This window comes from Meriones unguiculatus, chromosome 3 (genome assembly GCF_030254825.1).
Source record: "Meriones unguiculatus strain TT.TT164.6M chromosome 3, Bangor_MerUng_6.1, whole genome shotgun sequence".
Taxonomy (NCBI): Eukaryota; Metazoa; Chordata; class Mammalia; order Rodentia; family Muridae; genus Meriones; species Meriones unguiculatus.
The window spans coordinates 91,505,695-91,530,234 of NC_083351.1; the positions used below are offsets into that span (position 1 = coordinate 91,505,695).

The 24,540-nt window shown below is 49.7% G+C and overlaps 1 protein-coding gene across 2 annotated transcripts in view; it reads right to left on the reverse strand.

Annotated features, from left to right (window-relative positions):
- Nucleotides 1–24,540, reverse strand: part of Slc12a7 (solute carrier family 12 member 7) — a 76,666-nt gene that overhangs the window by 33,855 nt on the left and 18,271 nt on the right. Inside the window, exon 1 of one of the 2 annotated variants that reach the window (XM_021631412.2) lies at nt 17,226–17,426. The exons of the other annotated variant lie outside the window; for it this stretch is intronic. Coding sequence (XP_021487087.1) covers nt 17,226–17,349 — 124 coding nt within the window. The 5' untranslated portion in view covers nt 17,350–17,426. Of the gene's footprint in view, nt 1–17,225; nt 17,427–24,540 lie in introns of those variants that run through there. 2 annotated transcript variants of the gene reach the window in all.

Sequence of the window (24,540 nt, forward strand, 5' to 3'; positions counted from 1 at the left end):
TGGAGGCCCTTCTACAACTACCCTTATCAGTCAGGATCCTAAGCTGTGCTTCCTCTATGTGCCCAGAGTCAACAGGGAGTCTTGGACACTCAAGGCCCTTGACATGCAGGTCCAGTAACCAATGCAATCTTATGGAGCCTGGGATGAGGAGACCACAGACCACACCTTGGGGGTTGGGCTTCCTGAACATGGAGTACTGAGGCACTGAGCACATGGCCTGGATACTTCATGTTCACCAGCTGCCTCCAGACGTAGACATCTGTTAAGTCATAAAGGACATATGGGCTACAGTTTAGCATACACTATGGGATAAGCAGGGCTCCTGAGGTACTGCAGTCAGAGGTCTGCAGGATGGAGCATCCTTGAAGAAGGAAGGAACCTGAAGGCAACCTCCAGTGGGCTACTCTTCCTCTTGGAGCCCAGGTCACCTTTTGGCAGTAAGATCCTAAGTAAGGCTTGGAATCTCAGATGACAGAAACAAAGGACTGCAGGGGGGCCAAGAACCCCATCCTGACGTGATGGGGTTGAGTCCCCTGCACTGTCATCGGGAACCAAAGCCTTGATTCCTGAGCATGTCCTGGGATCAGCAGTATAGAGTAGAGAAGACTGGGAGCAGGGCAATGATTCTTGGACTTTTTCAAAGTAGCTACTTGGAAGGAGGAACCAGGAACCAGATGAAAAGAATTTTGAACAGCCTCCAGTTGGTGAACAGGAAGTTACATTATGTCCCCTTTCAAGTCCTACAAACTGCGCATGTGATACTTCTGGGGACTACTGTCCTAAACGCCAACAACTCCACAAAACAGATTGGCCCCATTAAAGACTAAAGCCCTCTCCGAGGGAGGGCACACACACACCAAGGTTTGTTTTGTTTTGTTTTGACAGTAGCTTTGAATTTCAAATTCCTCAGATCCCAATAGGATTATGCTGGCCTTCCGGACACACACACACACACACATACACACACACACACACACACCTCCTACCCTATCAGCTAGTTTAGACCACGGCTAACCACCAATCTGAATGGTACCTAACTGAAGAGGCTGACGCAGGTCTCTGACATTCACTGGACCCTTTCAGTCTCAGGATACACCTGACCCAGGCCCTGGTAACAAACTCCAATAATCAAGGTCATCAGGGGCCAGGGAACAAAGGAACACAAAGCGCCCTGCCCTGAATTCAACTAGGCCCCTAAAAATGTGGCATCTGGTTACATATGCTAAACCAAAGCAGAGGGAGAAAACTTCGTTAGCGCCCACTGCCCAGAAGTGGCTTTGTTCTAATCAGAAACTAACTCCCTTGCCAGTACTCACCCAAATGCTACAAGTACCCCTGGTATGCCTCAGGCTCTCCCACATCACCAAGGAACTGCAGTAAGGTAGGATCAGAACTAGGATGAATGACAGTCCTCTGCAGAAAATTCACAGGCAGCACAGACAGCTGAGAACACAGCCACATTATGCCTCTCTGCAGTGTCTGAAAGGACAGGAGCTTTGGGGACACAGAGGCATATGGATAGCAAGGTACAGTCCCACCCAGAGACCATACCCTGTGTGTTCTGTGTACACAACCTATTCTCCCTAGTGAGGCCCTCACACACTTCAAGTCCCACTCACATCAGAATCTCAGAGCAAGTAGGAGAGGACGAGATTGTGTGCCACATTATGGACTAAAGCTGAAAATATGGCTGGCTGAAAATATCCTTTACTGGATGATTAGGAAGCTGGGGGTGGAGTGAGGTATGCAGATCTACCTTCGCACGCATGCTCACCTTTGCATAACCAATGCAAAGCTTTTCATACAAATGAAGGCTTATAGGCCAAAGCACAACCTCCCCCGTACCCATCAAACCCATACCTACCATTACACAGACACCAGGCCTGTAGATCAGCAGATCTACATCCTGCAGATCAGCGACCATCCCCCATCACCTGAAGGCAAGAGCCTGTACTCTCAGCTATCCCCAGTGTGGGATCTCATCTCACCAGCTTCAAATCTTATGGCATGTGACAGATATGAGATAGTCAAGGGACAGATGAAGTGGCACCAAAGGACAGAGGAGAAGTGGATTATGGCAAGACAGAAACTTCAGGTATAAGAGACCCTGGTGAAGAGAGAACAGAACAGTGTAGCTCAACTCTTCAAAGGCCAGAGGCATAACTTAAAGGGACTCTCTGGCCAGCTCTTATTTGGTGAACATGCCTCCCCGATTTCCTTCTGCCTTGCTAAAAACCATTAGATTGCATTCCTAACGCTGGCAAATTCCCTTCTTCGGACAATTCCTCCTCCTGAGGCTGACCACCAATGTCCAGCTACCAAAGTATTGAAGTCCAACAATTAAAAGCTCCCTTTGGCTCACCTAGTCAACCTGACCAATTAAAATTAAACACCAAATCCTAACACAGGACTTCCTATTTTACCTTTGTAAACTGCCATTTGCCAATGGACCATGTTGGTCTCCTCTCTATTGTCCTCTGGGACAAACAGCCCTCCTCCCTCTCTCTTGTTCCTTTCCCCTTCTTCTTCATCCTCTATCTCCTGTCTTTCTCTCTTATTCCCTTCCCTTTGTCTCTCTGAGGCAAAAAAAAAAAAAAAAAAATCTCCTTTGTGCAGAGACCTTAGTCTCGGAGGTCCTGAGCCAATACTTTCCTTTAAAAAACCTTTGAACCTACATAAATATTATGCTAACCACCTGAAACACTATAACCAATCACAGAATCCTTGTTCTTAAGTTCCTTCCTCACACAGTATGGGGAACCACCTAGAACAGCATCCCAGGTCTTCTGATAAGTGTGATATAAATTTAACAAACTCCACTGGTGGACAGTGGAGGCCAGTTTTTCCCCATCCAGGACCAGATGAGTACTGAGGTCACGGTCACGATGGAAACTCTGGGCTTCTCAGGGTATGTGTACATGTCACCCACGTGCACACACATGTATAGCTTCCTAGCTCTGTCAGCTAACAAGCCAAGAAGCTCTAGTAGCTAAATGTATACTGGGTACCCACAGCTGGCTTGCTAAGCTCATTTTCTACTCAGCCTACTATAGGGCTGAGGCGGGGGGGGGGGGGGGGGGGATGCTAAGACTAAATGTGACCAGGAAGTGTCAGTAGCATGTCAGAAGGCAAGAGGCCCCATCTGGGTCATCTCCCATGACCACTTCTGAGGCCATCTAAGCATCAACTGATTGGAGCACAGACATACACAGGCATCTGAGGACTGTATGAGCCACGGAGACCTGCTACAACACCTTGGTATACAGACCAGTGGCCTTGGGAACCTGTACCTGGAAGGCAGAGGGGGTACACAGCCTAGTGGGGTAGGCTCAGCTTAGTCACAGAGGGGGTAACATCACGGTAAAGAGTACTTGGACAGCTTGCACTCCTGACCCTAGACATCAGTGGGGTGTTCCCACCATGCCACTATCCAGCTGTAGTTCACAAACCTGCAGTTCCTGCTGCCTAGAAAGCAGAGGCCAACAGGAAAATTCTAGAATGAGGCAGGGTAGCAGGCTTTCTGTGGTGACACCACAAGGCTATGACCTGGTAAAGCTCAAATAAGATCTTCGTTGTGTGAACGTTATTAATTCTGCCACCTGGTAACTCTACAGAGATTCTGAAAGAAAAACGTGTTTTGGGGAGAGTATACCCCAAAAGAGCCTCACAAGCTCTGCATACTCTCAAACACTTCAGTTTAAGAACAAATATTGAGAGACAGACACAGGAGAAGGGAAAGAATATTTCATGATGGAAAAATGTCACAGGCAGAGAGCTGAGGCCAAGCACAGGAAGATTTCTTTGTATTTTCACAACTTTCTGATGTCTGGAAATACATTAATTATCAGGTTAGAGAAGGCAGGTGTGGCAGCACACGCCTTTAATCCCAGCTCTTGGGTGGCAGAGGCAGGCAGGACTTCTGTGAATTGCAGGCCAGCCTCGTCTACACTGTAAGTTGGAGACCAATGAAGGCTATATAGTGAGAACCTATTTCGGAAAGAACAAAAAAATCAAATACAAATGCAACACACCCTGGTGTCACTAGCTCTAAGGACACAGAGGATCAGGGTGTGACTCACCAGCCAACTACCCTTCAGGGGTTAGGAGACAGGGTTTCAGATTCTCCCTCAGTTGTTAAAATGGAGCCAACTCAAGCTCATGACCTTGAACAAAGTCTCTGCTGCTCACCTCCAGCTCAGCTCAGGTTGCCAGTCTCCAGGGGGAGGGGGGACAGCACAGAAGGACACAGAAGGGCAAAAGTGATTCAGAAGCCATTCTTCCAGCATCCACCCACAGCCTGAGTTTAGGAGTCACCTGCCTGGGTCTTTTGTAAAGGGCAGCCGTAATGCCACTCTGAGCAGTCATAGCTGGTGTTCTCTACAAAGTTATCTGACCCTTTGCCCAGATGCACATGCCATACTGAAGGGTTCTGAGTTGTACCAGAGCTAAAAACTGTTAGGTACCAAGGCAAAGCTGCTCTCTCGCTCCCCCCCCCCCCCATATATTTACAACAGCTATAAGCATCCTGGGCAGAGGACAGCTGAGTACACAGCCACCAAGGAGGCAGAGGGATGGCATGATGAGGAATAGACACTGGGTCAGGTACCCACTGCCAGCCAAGCACAGGCCTCACACCAGCTGGGAGAAAATCCAGGCACCAGTACTCTGCAGGTAGATACCAGACAAACAGAATCTCTCCACCTGTGGGTAAGATGAGGCCAGGTCACAAGACCACAGGCTAACCCTAACAAAGTTAGCCTTCTCTCTATCCTAGGAAGACAAACTCTTCTGATGAACCTCCATACTTATGGACCAGAAGTGATTGACTTCCGTCATCTACAGAAATACTTTTCACTTGGAAGCCACAGGGCAGGCTGAGCCCAGAATCTTCCATAGCTGAGATGCACCAAAATTTAGAAAACTGCAAAGCCACGCACCCCCTCTAAATGCAGAACAGGATATAGAATGCCATCACTTGGAGATACCATGGGTATGTAAGGGTGGGTGTTGGGACAGAGATGCAGATAAGTCAGTCAGTCCCCCACCCCTTTTTTGCCGCACAGTGACTATCTCTACTGGCTGCTTTTGTAAGTAAGAAACATGACAAAGTCTGGCATATGCCTTTAATCACAGCACTCAAAGGCAGGTTGAACTTTGTGACTTTGAGGCCAGCCTGGTCTACACAGCAAGTTCCAGGACACCTAGAACTACATAGAGAAACCCTCTCTCAAAAAACAAAAACAAAACAAGTGACAAATGAGATCTTAAAACAAGGATCTTCAGTCATAAAATCAAGACTAGAACAAATGAGCTATGGACGCACCCTAACCTTCCAGCAAGCCTTGCCCACAGAAACAACAGAGAGGTGAAGACTGCATGGCTGAGCTGCCATGGACCTGCTGCAAGCCCCCACAGCCTGTGAAAGCACAGACCCACAGGACCTGCGACACAGAAGTGAGTACTGAGGGAATTTTCCTTTAAAGAGAGTGTGCCGCCAATCATACAAGTTCCTCGTGAAAGCATGCACTTCTGTTATGCCTTCCAGGTGAACTGGTCCCTGAATTGGCAACATCATATATAAAACTAGAAGTTGATTGCAGAAACAGAAACAAACCTCAAAACCAAGGGAAGCCAGCCAGACCTCCTAGAAAGAAACAACCGGCAGTCCCTAAAGGATGCAACTGAAGGTACCATGCCTCTCATGCCACCTACTGCTATTTTCTGACATCTGTATCCTGGGGCCTGTAAGGTTCATGCATGAGAGCCTCAGACATCTGTGTCCAGTCATCAGGGCAACAACAGTGTTGAATGGCCCAATATGATACCAGATAGAGGACAGGCACTCATCCCCTGAATCCTTCCTCCTCAGACCCAGGAGAGAATGTGAGAGGAAGCTCTCCAGGATGCTGACCTCACTCTCAGGCCTATCAGGTTATCAGAAATGTGTAAGTGTGAGAAAACTATCACAGCTAAGATATCTATCATAGCTAGATATGCTAAGGACTCCTGGGACAGGATTGAGACACTAACAACTCCGCTCTTTCGGAGGAGTTCAATTCCCAGCACCCAGAAGGTGACTTAAGACCATTTGCAACACTAGTTCCAGAATATTCAGTGTCTTCTCGGGCCTCCATGGGCACCAGATGCCACATGGCACACAAACATACATGTTCATAAAACATCCATGGAAAACAAGAAAACCACAAAGAACCTAGGCATCAGTGGGCAGTGACCCTCCAAATCCTGGCAGCAGCAGTGGAGTGACACCATCATGACTCCTGAGTGCTGACTAGTCCCAGCACAATCTCACGATCTTACCATGAGGTTGGGCTGGAGCGCATCATTCCTACCTGGCGCTTGGAGAGACCCAGTTCCTGCTCAGCCACCCCAACAACCTGCCAACCTTGGAACCCGACCCCACCCCCAGCTTATAGGACTTACCCACCTGCTCAAACACCCCGTTGCTGACCCGGATGGTCAAGGTTGGGCATCCTATGACATGAAGGGCCTTGGCCACTGTCCCTTGCTCCTCTCCTGACCACACAGGGTCTGGCAGTTCTGTGGACACTGCCCACACACCCATCTATCCCCAGAGGCTGCAGTTCTTCTTGGGGGAAAGCTACTATAGGCCCTCCCATGATAGCCCACACTATCTGGTCAGTGTGCCTAGACCAGACCCCAGCCCTGGGCCCAGAGACCATGGAGTTTCTTATAAGTGAATCAAATGCTTCAGGAAGACATGTTGTGAACTACACAAAACCCTGGCCACCCCTGACCTCTATCATGAAGGGCTACAAGGATGTGCTTCAAATTGGAGAAAAAGCTTCACCTTGGTTTTCCACTTTGTCATCTTATATGGGGACAACCCTATGCTAGGCTAGGAACAGCTGCTCATGTATGCCCACCAGCTACAGGCTGACCCTGCTTCATAAATGAAGGCTAATGCATTTTCAAGTGCACAAACATGACCAGTGATAACTGTAAGCACAATGCCTGGAAAAGCCGCCAAGCTCAAGGTTGGGTCTGGATGACTCACCAATGGAAATGCAAATCTGCTGACTTTTAACAAAGACCTGTACCTACCCATCTTCTACTTAGAAACCCCTCAAACACCTCATTAAGACCCTTGTCCTCAGAGGCAACCTCAAGTCTAGCTTCTCTAATAAATCTTTTGGGTTTTTGTTGTTCTCTGTGGCCTTTTTTTTTTTAATTTATTCACTTTATATCCTGATTGTAGCCTCTTCCCAACTCTCCTTCCAGTCCCCCACACACACACTTCCTTAAAGGATTCCTCCAAGCAATGCAAATGCAAACATCCCTTTTTAGCAGGTAACAAAATTTACAGTGCCTTCCTGTAGCTGCAGTCTCTCAGCCCACTAAAGGAGGGGCTACAGGCTACACAGGCTTCAGGAACTCTGTCCCTTCAAGAATCTATGTGTGTAAAAGAGGTGTGTGCATAGGGCAGAGGTGACCAGGGTTCTGGGCATGGGAGGAGACAACCTCTCTACCAGATAAGCATCAGGTATTTGTGAAATTCAGCCAAGTTTCTTAGGCATAGCCAAACAGTGCCAGTCTGCTGGCCCTCAGCAGAGGATCTGCTCCAGGACAGAAACAGCCATGGCATCCTCCGTGATGGTAGCCAACACATTGCCCTCCTTCCGCCCTGACTCTTCCTGGGTTAGGGTTCCAGGGTATTATCACCAATCCCTCAATGGCTCAAGAGAGGGCTGAAAAGCAACCTCTGAGACTCAGAGCCATGCCCCTGGTAGGCTGAGTAGGCTGTCCAGTAGAGGTGGCTGCAAAGTCCAGCAGCCTCCTCCCTTTCCTGCCAACAAGTGTAGGCGGAAAGTCTACCCAGCTTAGCAACACTGGAGATGGGGCATGGGTCACAGAGGAACCCAGTCTGTGCAGAGGCCTTGGGGTGAAGGTGGACAGACTGCTTAGCTGATAGGGACTGACTACTAAGCACCCACAACAAAATGGAGTTCCACCTGGTAACTTTCCTAATGACAGCCTTGCCTGAGTCTAGAACACCACCATACACTGTAAAACGGTTATGTGCTAGAATGGGTTTCAGAGCTCCAGGGCCCTGAAAAAATCAAAGAATGACCACTGGATCTTGACTGCCCTCTAATTCTCTGAACCTTCATGCATCCTAAAACCCAGCAACCTTGAAAACCCAGGCAAGAGGAACAGACTACAGAGCAGAGCTGATGAGAGTTGCCAGCTGACTGACAGGCCCCAAGCTGACGGCCTTGCCACTTTCAGCAGCAAATTGCTTGCTGAATGAGCAACACATTCTAGAGAGAAAACAAAGGAAATATTGAGAAACAAGAACCACCCACAACTCCAGCCTAAAAGGTCCACTTACTTCTGGTGGCATTTTCCACACGCATTCCTCTAACCTGGCTCCCATCTCAGGGTCCCAGGACAGTGAGGTCCAGTAGAGAGCTGCTGTCTTTCAGTGAACAGGCCCTGCCCTTTCCCACCTGCCCCAGTCCCAGCTCAACACTCTCAGGGCCTACTTGGCCTCTCTGTCACCCTGATTCAGTGTGAGAACTTTTAAAGTTAATGGCTTAGAATGTTTCCTCAGCACTCAGGCCAGCACCACTTTCTTCCTGCAAAGCAACACCCTTTACTTCAAGCTCACTGATGGTGAGTTGCAGATGGGACTCTGATGCATAGGCAAAGAACATCTGCCCTGATGTTACCCACACCCTGAGTGGCATCCTAGCCTCTCTGGGTGGCAGGCAGTGACACTTCTCTCCACAAGGCTCATGGCAACAGGAGCAGAAAGTGGCAAAGTGCATTAGCAAGGCTGATGCCTAGAAGGGCCGGAAGCCCTGCAACCTTGGTCAGTACCTATGTGCAAAGAGCTCTCCACTCTCCTGCTCATCCCAACTCAGCAGACCACATGTCTCACAGATCGGAAAAGCAAAGATTCTCAGAGGAACGCTAAAAAGATCTGGGCGACCAGGGAGCAGGTGAAGCAAGGCTCCCCAAACGTTGCTGCAAACCCGCTCCACCTCCTACCCTGGGATGGGTAGGACTAGCCCCAGAACATGCCCATAAAGGTCACTGGCGTTCCTTACGTCCGCTCACAAGGCAGCCTGGGTAGGCATCTCCTCCAATAGGCTTTCAAATCTGGCACTGAAACCAGCCTAAAACCCAGAAAAGCAGAGGAGCTTTGCAGCCTGCCATCCAAGAGACTGTCTCCCGAGATGCAGCCAACGTAGACAGGAGGTCAGAGCCTGAGACACTATAATTACACTATTTCAGCCACAATACACGCAACATATATCTGCATGAGTGTACACACATACACAGGCATATGCATACACATGTGTACTCATGTAAACTCACACTTATACACATCTTTGCTCATTCATAGTACACACCATGCATGAGTCACATGTACACTGCACTTATGTGTGCATACCACGCATGTGCACATGAATACATGTGCAAAGAAACACACCCATTGTTCATCTGCATGGCAACATACACCCTAGACATGGTCAAAAGAAATTGGAGCCCCCAGACTATTCCACTGGGGGGGACAGAACTCAGGATATGAGGCATCAATGGAACCATAGCCCTAGAAGCTAAAAAGCATGATCCAGCCTCTCTTCCCCAGACACCAGAGCAGCATCAGGGCGAGAAGGGACATGCTGTCCCCCAAGTGCCCAGATGCAAGAGGAGGACGGGGCCTGGGCCTGCATCAGCACCCACAAGATACCAGTTAGACCCTCCCAGGGGCAGCTTCAGTTAGAGATTTGTCTGGGCTGTGGTCAAGTCCCTCCATTAAATGAAAAGGGAAACCCAAGAGCCACTTGGCATTCTCTCCCCTGACCTCCAGAGCACTCAGCCCTCCCCAGTGACCATCAGATGTTTCCTGAGCCTCCCTGAAAGCCAGACCCAGCCTGTAGGCGCCAGAGACCCACAGCAGAATAGGCCAAAGGACGTCATGGCTGCCTTTGTAAGAGACCAGGCCCTGGTGAGGAAAACAGGCCAGGGAGATTCTCAAGAGTCATTTGCCATCTTCAGAAAGGGGTCACTCGAAGGTGGATAGACATCTGAGCCGCGAGCTCAGGCCACCATAAGGACAGAGACGGCAAATCCCTAGCCCCAGCCCTGAAAGCTTCGAGCAGCTCAAAGCAGCGAGAAAGTGAAAGTGTGTCTAACTATGAATACACGGTTCTAGGGCTGCCACCTTTTTACCTCCCTTGAATTCCTCAGACCCTTTACTCATGGGGCTGTGAGTCAAGTACTTGTGCAGTTCTGAGAATAACAGATCAAGAAGTGACACTGCAAGCCGGGTGTGGGGGTGCACGCCTTTAGTACCAGCACTTGGGAGGCAGAGACAAGCGAACCACTGTGAGTTTGAGACCAGCCTGGTCTACAGAGTGAGTCCAGGACAGCCAAGGCTATACAGAGAAGCCCTGTCTCGAAAAACAAACAAGTGACATTGCCAGCTCATATCCCAATATACCAGCCCACTCCTGCACCTTGACCCAAAGGTTTTCTTCAAACAAACCTACTGAAGAAGGAAGAAATGGCCTAAGCACCCTAGCAACTGGCTGGTGGTATCAGTCCTGTCTCCCACCTACAAGCATCCTAGACCCCAAGATAACAGCACCAGCAGTACAGGCCTTTACTTAGTAGGGACATGATTCTATAGAAACCTCCAGCCAAAGGGGATATCTGACATGCTTACTCAGCAACCCAGACCCAGGGACCCCATAACTACATATTCAGAATCCACTAACCTAGATACTCTGGACCTGCCTATGGTCTGGCCACCATGGACATCACATGAATAGAGAGCTAGCAGCCTCATCACCAATTCTGCTGTTGAGCAAAAGTAGAAGGCTTATCTGTACAGCCTGACCCTACCCTAAAGGACAGCTTCCCTCCTTTGCATAACAGGAAGGTTGCACGCTTTCTATGACTGATCCCTAGTGGGGACTCAGTCAGCACTCATGAGGACCTGGCACCTCAAGTCACCGCAGCCACAAGACTATCTATCTACCTACTCCTGAGTGTCATTCACTCCTGTCTACACAGGGCTCCCATGACTCTGCATAAAGGAGTCTTCCCTCTGGAAGACCCAGCCCAGCAGGACTCACTCCAGTAGCTGCTCCGGAGCAGCTATCACTCCAGATGACAGAAAACTCCACCTGACAATTTGGCCAGGGCCTCACCATGGGAGCTTTCAAACAGTGGTTAATGCTTAACACTGAACACCAAACTTTGCCCTCTAGGCCTGCAAAGGCAGGGCTTAATGTCTAGAGAGAAACAGGAACTGCGGGCAGTCTAGCCAGCTACGCTCCCTGCTATACTACTGGGTGTGCGATCCCACACTGCACCCAACTGTATGGCTAACAAGAGGGTGCCATTGTCGAAAGCATTAGAAGGCAGTGGCCGGCCCTGACCCAACATCTCTAACCCTTGAGGCTAGAACATGGGCCTGGCATGACACTTCCTGATCAGATCTAGTCTGCCAAGGTAGTGGTCCTACATCTAGTGGGCAGGGGCCCTGGCAAGGGCATCTTCACTCCTTGACCTCCCTGACCTCCCTCTTCCCCCACATTCCCCATTCACTGGCAGGCAGACAGTGAGTGAGACAGGTCCCAAATAGTCTTGAAGGTGGATATGGCCAAAACCCCTGCTGGGGTGTGAGATGTTTGCTGGGGTTCAGCAGAAATCCCATCAAGTTAGACACTGCTGAAAGCTCCAGTGCTACCTTTGTGTAACCAGCTCCATGTCATGAACAAAACCACTCTTCTCTCTGGGCACCTCCTCTTTCTGAATGTCCTTCCTGATCACAGAATAGGTATACTAGAAGCCACACAACCCTAAGTAAGGGACATTTGGGTCTATGAGCATTACTCACAGAGGGGAAGGAACATGGTTCCTAGGGTTCTTCCACAGCTGAGGACAGAACAAAAGATGAAACGGGGGCTCTCCCAGCTCAGAAGGTGATGCTGTGTTTGTGCACGTGGCTGCCTATGTCTACTGCTCCTCAGCTAGAGTCTAACACTCAAAGCATCTCTTAGATCACACATATAACAGCTGTAATGTTCTAGGACTAGCAGGCAACCCCACAGGACTACACCCAGCACAGACAGGTGAATTACTATGCTAAGGACACACAGTCCAGCAGCTCAGTAAGGCTGCCCATTGCTGGCTTCTTTCTAAGGGACGCCTCTTTATATGAAAGTCCATAGGCGGCCTATTTGCTGGAGCTGCCTCAGCCACTTGTACGCAGGGTCCACCTGCCAGGCTCAAGGCCATCTTTCCTAAGGAATTCCCCGGGCCACCTCAGCACCCGTGGCTACCCTGAATCACCACCAAGAGCTAAGCTCATCCTCAGCCTAGGCCCTTCACATGTCCTCTAAGGCTACAAGGCTGCCCTTCTGGAAGCCAACTGTTTGCTTGTCTCTGCCGCTAGTGGTAAGTGGTTCATATCCATCCCTTGCACACCCTGCCAGGGCTCCTCACTGCTCCCCATGTCCCAAGGAATGCACGCCCACTCTCCCACTGCTCTAGCAGGCAACAGATCAGCATCCTACATGTGTCTCCTTGACACCCAGCCCCACAGAGCTCACTCTCCATCACATATTGTACCGCATGCCATATTAGGTTCTTGTTGTGCCAGGATGAAGCAAGGAGGGAATCCATCTGGACAGAGACACACCAGGCCCAGGAGAAACAAAGCCTTAATAGACAATCTTTCTGGATCAATGTGACTGCAATGCCCAACACCCAGACAGTCCAAGTCTGTTTGGTCTTAAGGGACATGGCATTATGTAGAGTCAGTGGAGAGCCCTTCATCACAGGAGCTGTCTCTTCAATCCTTTGGAGAAGTTAAGACATCCACTCAGCAGAGTGATAAGGAAGTCTGGGCAACATTCTTGAAAAGAATACATTTCTAGGCCAGGAGGGACCTCACATTAACTTTAAAAAAAAAAAAAAAAGACAATGGGGAGGTCAGACTTAGAACAGACAGGTGCCTCATCACTCCTAAAGGCCACCCAAGGAAGAATGATATCAAGCCCGTCTGACCAAGGGAATGGCAGGGGAATACCATGTGACCCTCTAGTGGAAGGGACCAACGCCTCTACCCTCGCATGCATACCAGTGCATACACGCATGCTCACACACATGAGCATGGGCGAAGCAAGGTGAGACTGGTGCTGCCATCTGTGCCACTAAGGGAAGGGCCTGTTGCATGGATACAGTTGGGAGCAGGTAGGACACAGCCCACAGCCATCTGGGTTCCCAGCAGTCACCTGCTTAGTGAGGTCCTTTGTTCCCCTTTGTTTTGTGCAGCTTTGTCTTACAACACTGGGGATCAAACCCATGGCCCCAAGGCAAGCATCCTACACACACACACACACACACACACACACACACACACTGAGCAATAACCTCAGCAGAGGCCAGTGTTGGTTTAGAATGAATTGGTTTAGAATGAATGTTTCCCCTCCTACCCTGATTCCACACACATCAGATGTTATCTCTGTAAATAACCTTCAATCCCACCTTTAGGAACTCCCAACAAGGTAGTAGACTCACACACTCAGCCCCACCTTCAAATCCTCCTGGCAAGATGGGGTGAGGGTCCACGCACACCAGCCCCTGCTGCTCCATGTAACATGTTCTTTCCTGAAAATCCCAGGGTGACGCTATTAGTTCCCAGCCTAGTGAGCGGAGCCTCAAGTCTTGTGCTCAGCCCACTTCCTAACTGTACTGTTCTCTGAATCCTCATGTCCCAACTGTGAACCCCCCATGACCAAGTGGGAAGAGTATCGCTTCTCTACCCTGTCAGCAGCAGCAGCCGGGAAGCACAGGACACAACCCACTGCCCAGCTCAGCAGCAGCCTCCAGACAGGACAAAGGTGACACAGGACTGCCTCGACGTATCAGGGGACAGGGTCACCTCTACAGAGGGAAGTAAGAAGTCCCTAGGTGACTAACACAAAGTCAGCTACAGAGCATGACATCACGTGGATGGAATCTGAAAGGGGAACGACCTGCAGCCGGACTGGAAGGAAGCCTGAACAGACGTCAGATCTGACCTGGTGTGAAAGAGGCACCAGGTAGTAATTACCCTGCAGTAGATCCAGTGAGAATTCCAGGCCTGGGGCATCTCACAGGGCCCTGAACCTTCCCTGATATGGTTTCCCACAGGGTCTTGAGATTCAATGATGCCCTATTCTGATAGGAAGTATCCAGGCCCCAAGCAGTGTTCTCTCCACTCCACACACTGAAACTATTCCAACAGAACACCAAGAATTCACGTGCCCTTTCCACTTCTAAAGGAATCTCACAATAAATAAAATCCAGGCCCAACTTCTGTCCTGCAAGAAGGCTGAGGGCTGTGACCCCCTGTTCTGGCGCACACACACAAGTGCTTCCGCAACTCGCAACTCGTGCTTAAGGGAAGGGCCCTGAGTAAGTGGGAACCAGAAGCTGAAAAGCTGAGGAGGCAAAATGTGGGCATCACACTTACCACACTGCCCCTCCCTTTGCCCAATCAATTTTCACTTATAAGAGTTGGAAGGCTGGCTCATTCCAAGCCAAGGACTTTGTAAGCAGACACACACTATCTAAAAGACAGGGCCAAATGCATTTCTGCCACTAAACTACCAGCTCAAGCCCTGCCTGGGTCACAGAGCAGCAGGAGACGTCCAGGTTAAAGACTCAGCCTGCTGTATGTCCCAGGGAAAGGTCCACTTCCTACTCTCACACAACTCACTTCCCTGTGATAGAAGCTGCACCAAGAGGACTGCGGGCTCCCTATAGCCAAGCATTTGGATTGAGGAAGTCCCTAGGCAGACTAGACAGATACCAGATCCTCATTCTGGTCCCAAAGACACTGGCTGTGCTAGCTAGGCAGGCCTAGGAGGCCCCAGGTCCACTGCAGCCTGATCTGTGTAGCCACACCTAACAAGGTCTCCCATTAAGTCTGCCACAAGCAACGCGCATGAGACATGTCCAGAAAACAGTATTTCCAGGGACTGTCAAAGGGGTCTGCATAGGAGGCAGGACAAGGCTGCAGTATGATCAGGCAAGCTGACCCTGGCCTGCTGTCCATACATGGTGTAGATCCACACAGCACAAAGCCTTCTTCCTGCCTACATAGGACTTTCCACCAAAAACCAAGTGTGAGGTCCCTTTCCTAACCCCTGGCTGGGGTATGCAGCTCCTGTTAGGAATCAGGACCAACTCCAGCAGACTTGAGGCTACAGCAAATTCACCCCTGTCACGGTACAGTGGCCAAAGTTTCCAGAAGCATCTTTACAGAAGTATGAATGAACAGAGTACCAAACTGTAAGTTCTATATGAGCCCAGCCAAGTTACTCAAGCTCATTCTGGGCATAAAAGGATCATTGAAACACACACACCTGCGATGTAGCCCAGTTGGTAGAGCATTTGCCTAGCATGTACCAAGCCTTGGTTCAATCCCAACCAGCAACACATTTAAAAACAAACAAACAAACAGTGGGTGTGGCAACATATTACTATAAAGCAGTTGATAAAGGCACCAGGATCAGGAGTTCAAGGTCATCCTCAGGTACATACTGAGTTCAAGGTCATCTTCAGCTAAAAACAATCAATAAATTAAAAGTGCATGCTTGTCCTCCTGTTAGTCTAAACATGTGCAAGCAGTAAGAATCCTGACAGTTACTTGCCTTCCTAGAAGCTGAATCTTCAGCCCTGACTTCAGGCACCACTTGAGGGCCCTGATAGGACAGAAAACAAGAAATGAATCAAAAGGAAAATCAACTCCGGCTGAGACAGTAACTATACGGGGTGGATGTCTGCAAATGTGTGCAATTGTCTGCCTCAGGCCACTGGGCACCAGGAAGGCTGTGTTGACACTCCTCTCTGGGGATCTCAGACCCTCCACACTTCCTGACTGTCAGACATCGAGTCTGGACTTCTAGATCCTGCCTCCACCCTTAGCAGCCCTGAGACACGGCATGCTTTGTCTGTGCAGAGAAAGCCTGAATGGTCCAGCACCCCACGGAAAGGGTGGCGGAGTGAGATGGGCAGGCCGCTGACTGGGGTAGGTCACTTGCGGGCCAGCACACCTAGCCTGTGTCTTTAAGCTGCTAAAGTGTGACCAGAGAAAGCACGGCTCTTCCTGCCTGTATACTGGGCAGCAAAAGCTCTGAGGCCATCTGTAAGATCCGTCTCTTGAGGAGTGCACCCTTTGCCTTCCAGACCCTCAACCTGGAGCCTGAGTCTCCGGTGTGACACATGTGGGGCATGTGCAAGGCCAGCTGCAGCTGTGGGTCTGTGCTGGGTCCTCTCACCTCGACAGCTTAGGATCTAGGTCTAAAGGAGAGCTGAAACATAGAGGAAGCAGCCAGTTCAAGGTGACTTGCCATCGGCAGAGGGGAAGCTGGGTGCCTGGAGAAGGGATGCAGAGAGATTCCCAGGCCCGTCCCACCTCTGTGGAAAGTGAAAGTGCCAGAGAGCTCCGGATCCAGGGAACAAAGAGCAGCAAAGGAGAAGCCCGCGCTCTCAGAGCGCAGCCTCCTCCCCAGGCTTACACGGGCCTCTGTCCTTCCTCTAAGATCCTAAGGGAGGTTTGGCTGGTCTAAGGTCAGGAAAGGCAGATCTGGGATCCCACTTGGATTTACTGAATGACCGCCCTGGGCCATCCTGGAGCAAAGAAAAGCTTGCCTACAGGAAGCCGTAGGTCAGTGAGACCACCCATCCAGGAGTCTGTACCTCGAGCTCTCCCAGGTGCCACCTAGGCACCTAGGCCTTCCATAGGTACCTCCACCAGCTGTGCAACTCCTCCCTAGTCCCGTCAGAGTTCCCAGATCAAGTAGTTTCCGGTGCTCCAGCCTCTGGGCTCCAGACAGGCCATGCAGAGAGGTGGAGACCGCGCCCCCAGGGCTGACGGAGCCGCTCAGGCCAACAAGGGAGACTTATGCAGTGGACTCCCCACGCAGCCTGAGCGAGGAGCAGTGAAGTGTTGGGACGGAACGAACAAGGCCAACAAACCATCAGCTCAAGAATCCTCTCCCGATCCCGGGTCACTCCCCCGAGCCAGGCAGGCAGCGGCTGGCCCTCCTGACCCCTTCCCAACGCCCCGCTACGAGCCGCGGGCCGCCGCCGCCAACCAGCGAACCAGAGCGGCCGGCGGCGGCGGGCGGGCCCAGGCTCTGCCTTTGTCCCGCGGCAGGTGCGGCCAGGCTCACCCGGAGTAGGGCAGGCAGGATCCCCACTCTCGGGGGACCCCGGTTCCTCCGTGCGCTCAGCAGCCTCGTCCCCGGTGCCGTCGGCGCGCGCCTCCACCGGCACCACCGTAAAGTTCGTCGGCATGGCTCCGCTACACTCCGCTGTGCCCCGCAGCCACTCGCCGCTGCTCCGTAGCAGCCGCCGGACTCCGGCGTAGGGGCGGGGTCCGACCGGCCCGCCCCAGCCGCCATGTGACCTCACCTGCCCGCCCCCACGGCCCAGGAAAAGTTTGCCAGGGGCGGAACCGGGCGGCCTCCCAAATGACCCCGCCCCCTCAAGGCTCCACCCCTACAACTCCGCCCCTGTAGCCATAGCCCTGGGTTACCCCTCTAGAACGCTGCACCCTAAAGGACTCCGCACCCACAAACCCAGCCCTTAGAGGCCACTGCCTAATGAACTGCCCACAGCAGCAGACCTCCCTCAGCACCTAGGAGAGTGCAGTTCCGTGTCCACAGGACCGCGTCCTCCCCTCACCCCTACTCACAGCACAGGCCCCGTGCCCTCCCGCCCTCCAAGAGCTAGACTCATCACTTCCTCAGTTTCAGTTCTCCCATTTTCTTTCCAAACTCCCGCGGGCCTCTTCTCTCACCACCCCAGAGATCACGACCTTTTCTCTCAGCCTGTCTGCAGCTCAGCATCCCTACCAACGCTGGTGATCTGAGCCTGGGCCCTGACCAAGTCAGGCTGCCCAGGGAATGATCCATGGCTAGTGGGGGGACAGGGGGTGTGCACCGAGGCCCCATCCAAGAACATCACTGGGCTCTAGAGCAGGCCCCAGCCAAGACCCAGCCTCTTTGTACCTGCTGGCAGGTGTGTCCCACGACCCAATCTTGGGAACCCTTGTAGCCCAACCTTGGAGAGTGGCACATCCTCCCTTAGGTTTGGCTCCAAGGAAAGGTCAATTCCCAGGGCAATAGTGACAGGAAGCTCTGAGCAGAGTTTCAGAATACCAACACGGAGGTGATAACAGATTTTCCTTTGGGGACCCTGTACATTTTCAATGAAAGGCTTGTAAAAATAAGAACAGAAACATATTCATCAGGGGAGAACTAAACTAAAATGTTAGGGCAGGCTTGGGGTATAGCTCAATAGGAGAAGGTTCATTTCAGAGACCCTTGTATAATATCCAACACATCCTGCAAAAAGCTATAGCCCCCAGGTGCAATGAGTCACCCAAACTGTTTTAGGTGGTCAAACAGAAACACAGGTGATGAAGCTAGAGCTGCTTGAAACCTGTGGAACGAGGCCAGCCAGGATAGGTTGGCCCGTTCAATCAGGGACAGGGTGTGTAAGGCAGCTGCCAGGCCAGTGACCAGGCTGGGATGCAAGAGTTACTGGACTTCCCGTATACTACCAATGAGAATAACATTTTGAAACCAACTCAGAAATGCCATTTCTGTGAAAGCCCAGTTGTGCCCAGCGTGGCCTGCTTTCTGCCCTCTGCCAGGAGGGGGCTTGAGGGCAACATGGGCCACTCTGTAATGGCCCCTTATACAGTTAACTCCAGCTCCTGTGAGGGGTAGGGTGCACTTTGCTATCACAGGTTTCCCCAGACCAGCAAGACCTTAGGGTGCCTCCTCTTTAGAACACCCTTGGTTGTTGAAAGATAGGGAGGCATTGCTGAGGAAGGGGGTGGAGGAGGGACAATCATCCACTCAGCTAAAACAACCCCCTGAGGGCAAACACTCAGTCACCCTAGGAAGGGTTGAAACAGTTCAGCACTGAAACTCAAAAGTGATGCCTTCTCTGAACAGTGTCACTATTAGGCTCATCCTCAAAGTGAGCACAGAAGGGTCATCTGGAAGTATTGAAGCCCTTAAGGGGTGAGCATACAAGGGACAAGTGGGTCAGTACAGAACTCTCTGTGGAGAGCTGCTTGTTTGAAAAGCTGCTTTGTTATTTATTGAAAAACATGTTTTCACCTGGCCTTCACCTTGAGACAGAGAAAAAAGGAAGCTTCTGTGGTCATAAAAATTGGACTCAACAAATAGCAAGGTGTTTTTGTCTGTCTGTTTTGAATGTATAAGTTTACCATGTTCTATATGTCTTGGTTATAGATTATTGATCACTGTGTATGTTTAAAATCTGTAACATAAAGTTAACTTAAACTTAAAACCTAGGGACGTAACTCATATCCCAGAATTTGGAAAACTAAAATATGTTCACATAACAATTGATACTTTTTCAGGATTTATCATGGCAACTCCTTTAACAAGAGAAGCCACCAAACATGTTGTAAGTCATGTTATAAATGTTTTGCTACAATTGGTATTCCTTCCATTATAAAGACTGATAATGGTTCGGGATATCCGTGTCAAGCTTTTCAGAGTTTTTGCGCTCAAATGACTATAAGTCACAAAACAGGTATTCCATATAATCCTAAGGCCAAGAATTTGTTGAGTATGCCCATGGATCTTTTAAGAAACAATTACAAAAAATAAAAGGGGGGGGTTATATCACCAAACACCACAGAAGTATCTTAATCATGCTCTCTTTATTTTAAATTTTTTTGAATGGGGATATACAAGGCCATTCTGAAGCTGATCGATTGTGGCACCCTAATACCAAAGATAATTATGCCCAAGTAAAATGGAAAGATCCAATTACTGGAATATGGCAGGGCCCCGACCCTGTATTAATATGGGGAAGAGAGCATGCTTGTGTTTTTCCACAGGATGCAGAAAGAGCCAGGTGGATCCAAGAAAGGCTGGTGCGATTTGCAGGCAATGTTCCCCCGAAAGGAGGATGTTCCCGCTGCAGACCATGGTGGATTCATTCTGTCCTGGTGGTGAAAGGAGAGCTGTATTGGGCTTATGCTCCTGACTCACCTTTGCTACATTCTGCTCATGGGAGAAGCTATTGTGCAGAGAAACCTTTTAGATACAACGTGACTAGACTTGATTGGTCTGGTAATCAGGACAATTCTCAATAAAATCTAGAAGAAAGGGAAAGAGGACTGACTATGGGACTTTGGTCTGATTCTGGTTTTCAGTAGACCTCTATTTGGAAACTTGCTGCAGAAACTCTCCGGAGGCCCTGTAATTGCCTGTGTAATTCATCCTTATGCTTTGTTGTTTGGAATGTTAACATTTTTACACAAGATCCAACCTTTAAGGTTTCTTGCCATCAATGTAAACTAACAAACTGTTTCTAAGCTTTCAAATGGACCGCAGGCTCAACAGCCTTCTTTTATTATGGTTCCTGTGAATGTTTCTCAGGCTTGGTATTCTGATAAGGGATTTTGTGTGCTAGAAGCAGACCTAAGAGAATGGTTGGATTAATTATTGCAAGTATTATAGCCCTCATGGTTATCTTTTTACATCACTTTTATGGAAAACATGTTTTCACCCTGGCCTTCACCTTGAGACAGAGAAAAGAGGAAGTTTCACCAACTTCCTTAAAGCTTGTTTGTGTGACCTTGGACCATATCTGCTATAAGGAAGTAGTTTTAGAAAAGAAGTTTGGTGCTTCCAGGAACTTCTTTTTGTATTAATGTGACTTGTTTTTGCTTTGCCTGTAAAAAAGGAATTGTGGAATAAACCCATGCTGCAGTCTTACTGACAGCCCTCACAAGCCGATCCCATGTGTAGTATGACTTGCTTTAATTATTTCAATCCTCACTCCCCACTCAGGAACTGCTCAACTCTGCTGGCGGGCTCTAGAAGCTCTCCCAGCACCAGAAGCCCTGCTGGGACCCTCTCAATCTCATCTTCCCACAAGTGACCCTCTCTGGACAGGCAAACACTTGATACTTGATCCACCTAGCTCCCTGCCCTCCCCTTCTGTTGTTTTTATGACAGGGTCTCAGAGCCCCAGTTGGCCTCAAATTTTGATATATAGCCAAAGATGACTGAATTTCTCCTGATCTCCTGCCTCTATTTCCAAAGTACTGGGATTGCACACATGTGCAGACATGCCTGGTTCATTTCTCAGACGTGTCTGTCTCTCAGCGCTGGTCCCTCTGGCTGATTGCTCAGAAGCAAGGTCACTACCATGGCCCGATACTCCCAAGTTGGAGAACACTGAACACTGCACCCAGTGAAACTAAGGAGGAGTACTGAGCATCCACTCAGGCATGCGGGGAGCTCAAGCTGGGAGGTGGCAGCCACTGAGATTAGCTGACTTAGAGAAGGAAGAACAGGGAACAGGGCAGAGTAGCCTATGGGACTGTTTTAATCTCCATGAAGAAGAGCTGGAAGATTTCCATCGACCTGGTATGGAGAGCCTTAGGACCAATGCAGCACCAAGTGTTTTAACTTAGAAGAGAACTTTAACTTGGCTCACACAGAACCAGTGGCCAGCTACCACACCTTCCTGGCATGTAAGGGCTGTTCTGCTGACTTCCAAGGTTGCCGAAAGGGATGTGATTGTGCTTTATAACTGCTCCAGACAAGACACCAACATATGACGGGTAAATACTCGACCTGTGAAAACACATTTTTCTTGACATTTTTCATACATGCAAAGGTTAAAGGCTGGGAAACTCTGAGAACATTATTCAGTGAGCATCACATGGTGAAATTTCTCAAGTGCAATGATATATGCATCATCTATTCCACTGTGCCCCAGCCTCCCTTCCTCCCTCTCTCCGTGTATGAGTGTATGTATGTCTGTGCACGCTCATGCTGTTAGACATGCATAGGTATAGTATATGTGACAACCTCCACTGTGGGCCCTTTGGCCCTTCCTTTTGTTGGAGATAGGGTCTGTGGTTGGTTTAGGACTTTGACACATAGCCTGATCTAACTGGCCACTGAGTTTCCAGAGAGCCACCTGCCTCCATCCACCATCTCCCAGTAGTGCTGGGATTACAAGTGCAAAGGAGCACTCAGACTTCTATGTGGGTTCTGGGGCTCAGTAAAACACTTGCAACCAGGCCCTCTCTCCCAGTCCTTCTGAAGTGCTTTTAAAGCACAAAATCAAGAAATAAGATGCAAAGTCCTGGCCCTCCTGTCACCTTCTTCCCCAGTCTGACTCTCAGAGATGAGCCTGCCCTTGCTTACAGGAACCAGCCAGGCCACACTGCAGCCCTGATACCCAGCTATTACATGTACAGTACAGGTGGAGCTGCTGCTGTTGCTCCTTTATGGCATCACCCACCCCAAGCTGTCAGCTTCAAGAAACCATGGCACACCAGCCACAGCTACCCCTATTGGACTACTTGTCTTATAAAAGATCCAGGGCTATGGTGCACAGCCATAGGCAGAAAGGAACTTTCTGTAGACGCTGGGCTTTGTCATCCACAACCCTAGGCCCTAGCACCTGAGGGTTAGCCCAAACTAAACCCTTCCTTGGGAGGCTGCCTTCAAAGGAGACCAAGGATAGCCTGCTTTCTATAGGACTTCTCCAAGGCACATTATTCCAGCAAGGGTCAGGAAGGGGCTACCTAGCACTGTTCTGTGAGGTGTGAGCTAGGGACAAGCACAAGCGCCCTGGACTCTAGTAAGGTCCCTCTGCCTTCAGTCAACCAGCTCCCTGATGCTATTCTTTCTTCATCCAAAATCCAGCCCACTTAGCCCAAAACTGTGCTGGTCAGACTCTCAGATCACAGTGGCCATCACTGCTATCAGCTCAGGGTCCTTCTGCTCAGCTGCAGGGACTGACAAGTCCAGTTCACTGTTGAGATGCTCTCAAGCCGTGCAGGCCTCGCCCAGACATGGCTCTCAGAGGCCAACAAGAAAACATAGCTTGCAATGTTGTTTGTCATCAGCGGCTGCCAAATGCAGATCTGCCGTAAGTATTTCTCTGTGACCTCCAAATGGGTAAACGGGGACAATATTCTCCATGAAAATCTGCACATTTTCTGTTCCCCTGGAGCATGGGTAGGGAAGGGAGCCCAGTGCACATGACAGCCACTATACATACATGGATATTATACATATAGGTGGCTATAGAGCAATAGAAAAAAAAGCCAAGACAAAGAAGCTGCTCCACAGGGGACCTCATACCTGGGTAGTCCCTGTAGGGGCATGTAGGAGACTGTTCCAAGTGACAGTTCCACCTTGCTGTAGCAAGCCCAGTTCCCAGGATTTCATGCGTAACCTGGAGCCACCTTGGTACATTGTATGGCAGGGAACAAAGAACCAATGATCCAGAAACACCAGCGCAACAGACACCAGAAGAGTGAGAACATGTTTACAACAGCCCAGACCACAGAAATTATAGAGTTCCCCAGAGTATCCACACAGTCCTGAAAGTCAGAGCCATTGCCACACATTTTACAGGTGCCCTCATGACCTTGCTGAGGACCAAAGCAGGTGCTTGCAGTTTTGTCCACCCATGGTTTAAAGTGGAAAACTCAGACTGGAGGACTATATAGGAGACCCCTCCTGTGCAGAGGATGTCATGCTCCTGGTGGGAACAGGGGTGGTGTGCACAGAATTCAGACTGCAGAAGTGGGTCTCACTATGCTTAAGGTGCCCTCCATAAGAGAAAGGAAAAGGATTCAGCCTTTGAAAGTAGAGAACTACTCTCCTAGTTTCTAATCTCAACACCTAAAACTTGCTTCATGTTGTTCCAGAGATTCCAGAACTACCTAAACCAGTGTCCAAGTGATTGCCTGCTGGTCTGCAAGTTCCACATTTAGTTGGCAAAGAAAGACCTGGGTTCTGACACATCCTTTTTGTCAACAGAGCAGGACAAGCCAGCAAATGTTTGTTAAATCACAAAGCCAGCCAACATGGTATAAAAGGACTCATCTGATTCCCAAATCCATGACAAAGGTGCCTGGCTCCAAGGCACGGATTTCTATAAGCAGAATTCCCAGTGGTCCATCTCACAAAATGGATCTGGCCCCATGGTGGCCAGCTTGTACCAAGGCCAGGAAGAGCCCCAATCCTATCTCCCCGGTAGCTCACAGCCTCTACAGCCACACTGCATAGGGAGGAGGCCTAAATTCAAGGCCAGTGCTTGCTCTCTCAGCAGGACAGTAGTGGAACATTCACTTTAACCCTGGAACACCTGAAGCTCTTTAATTACCCTGGGGTGTGTGGTACATATATGTGTGTGCGTATGTATGTGTATATGTATGTATGTATGTATGTATGTATGATATATATATACATACATACTATAAGTTCTGTTCCTCTAGAGAACTCTAATGCTCAGCCTAAGCCCTTTTTGTATATAGCCTCAAATAACCCTGGAAGACAAGACTGTAGGCACAATAATAACATAATGCCTTTTCTGTCTGTTCTACAGTGGCCAAGCCACTTGCTCAAAAAGGATGGCAGGGTCAAGATAAGGAAACAAATTCTAGGAGCCTGGAATGAATGG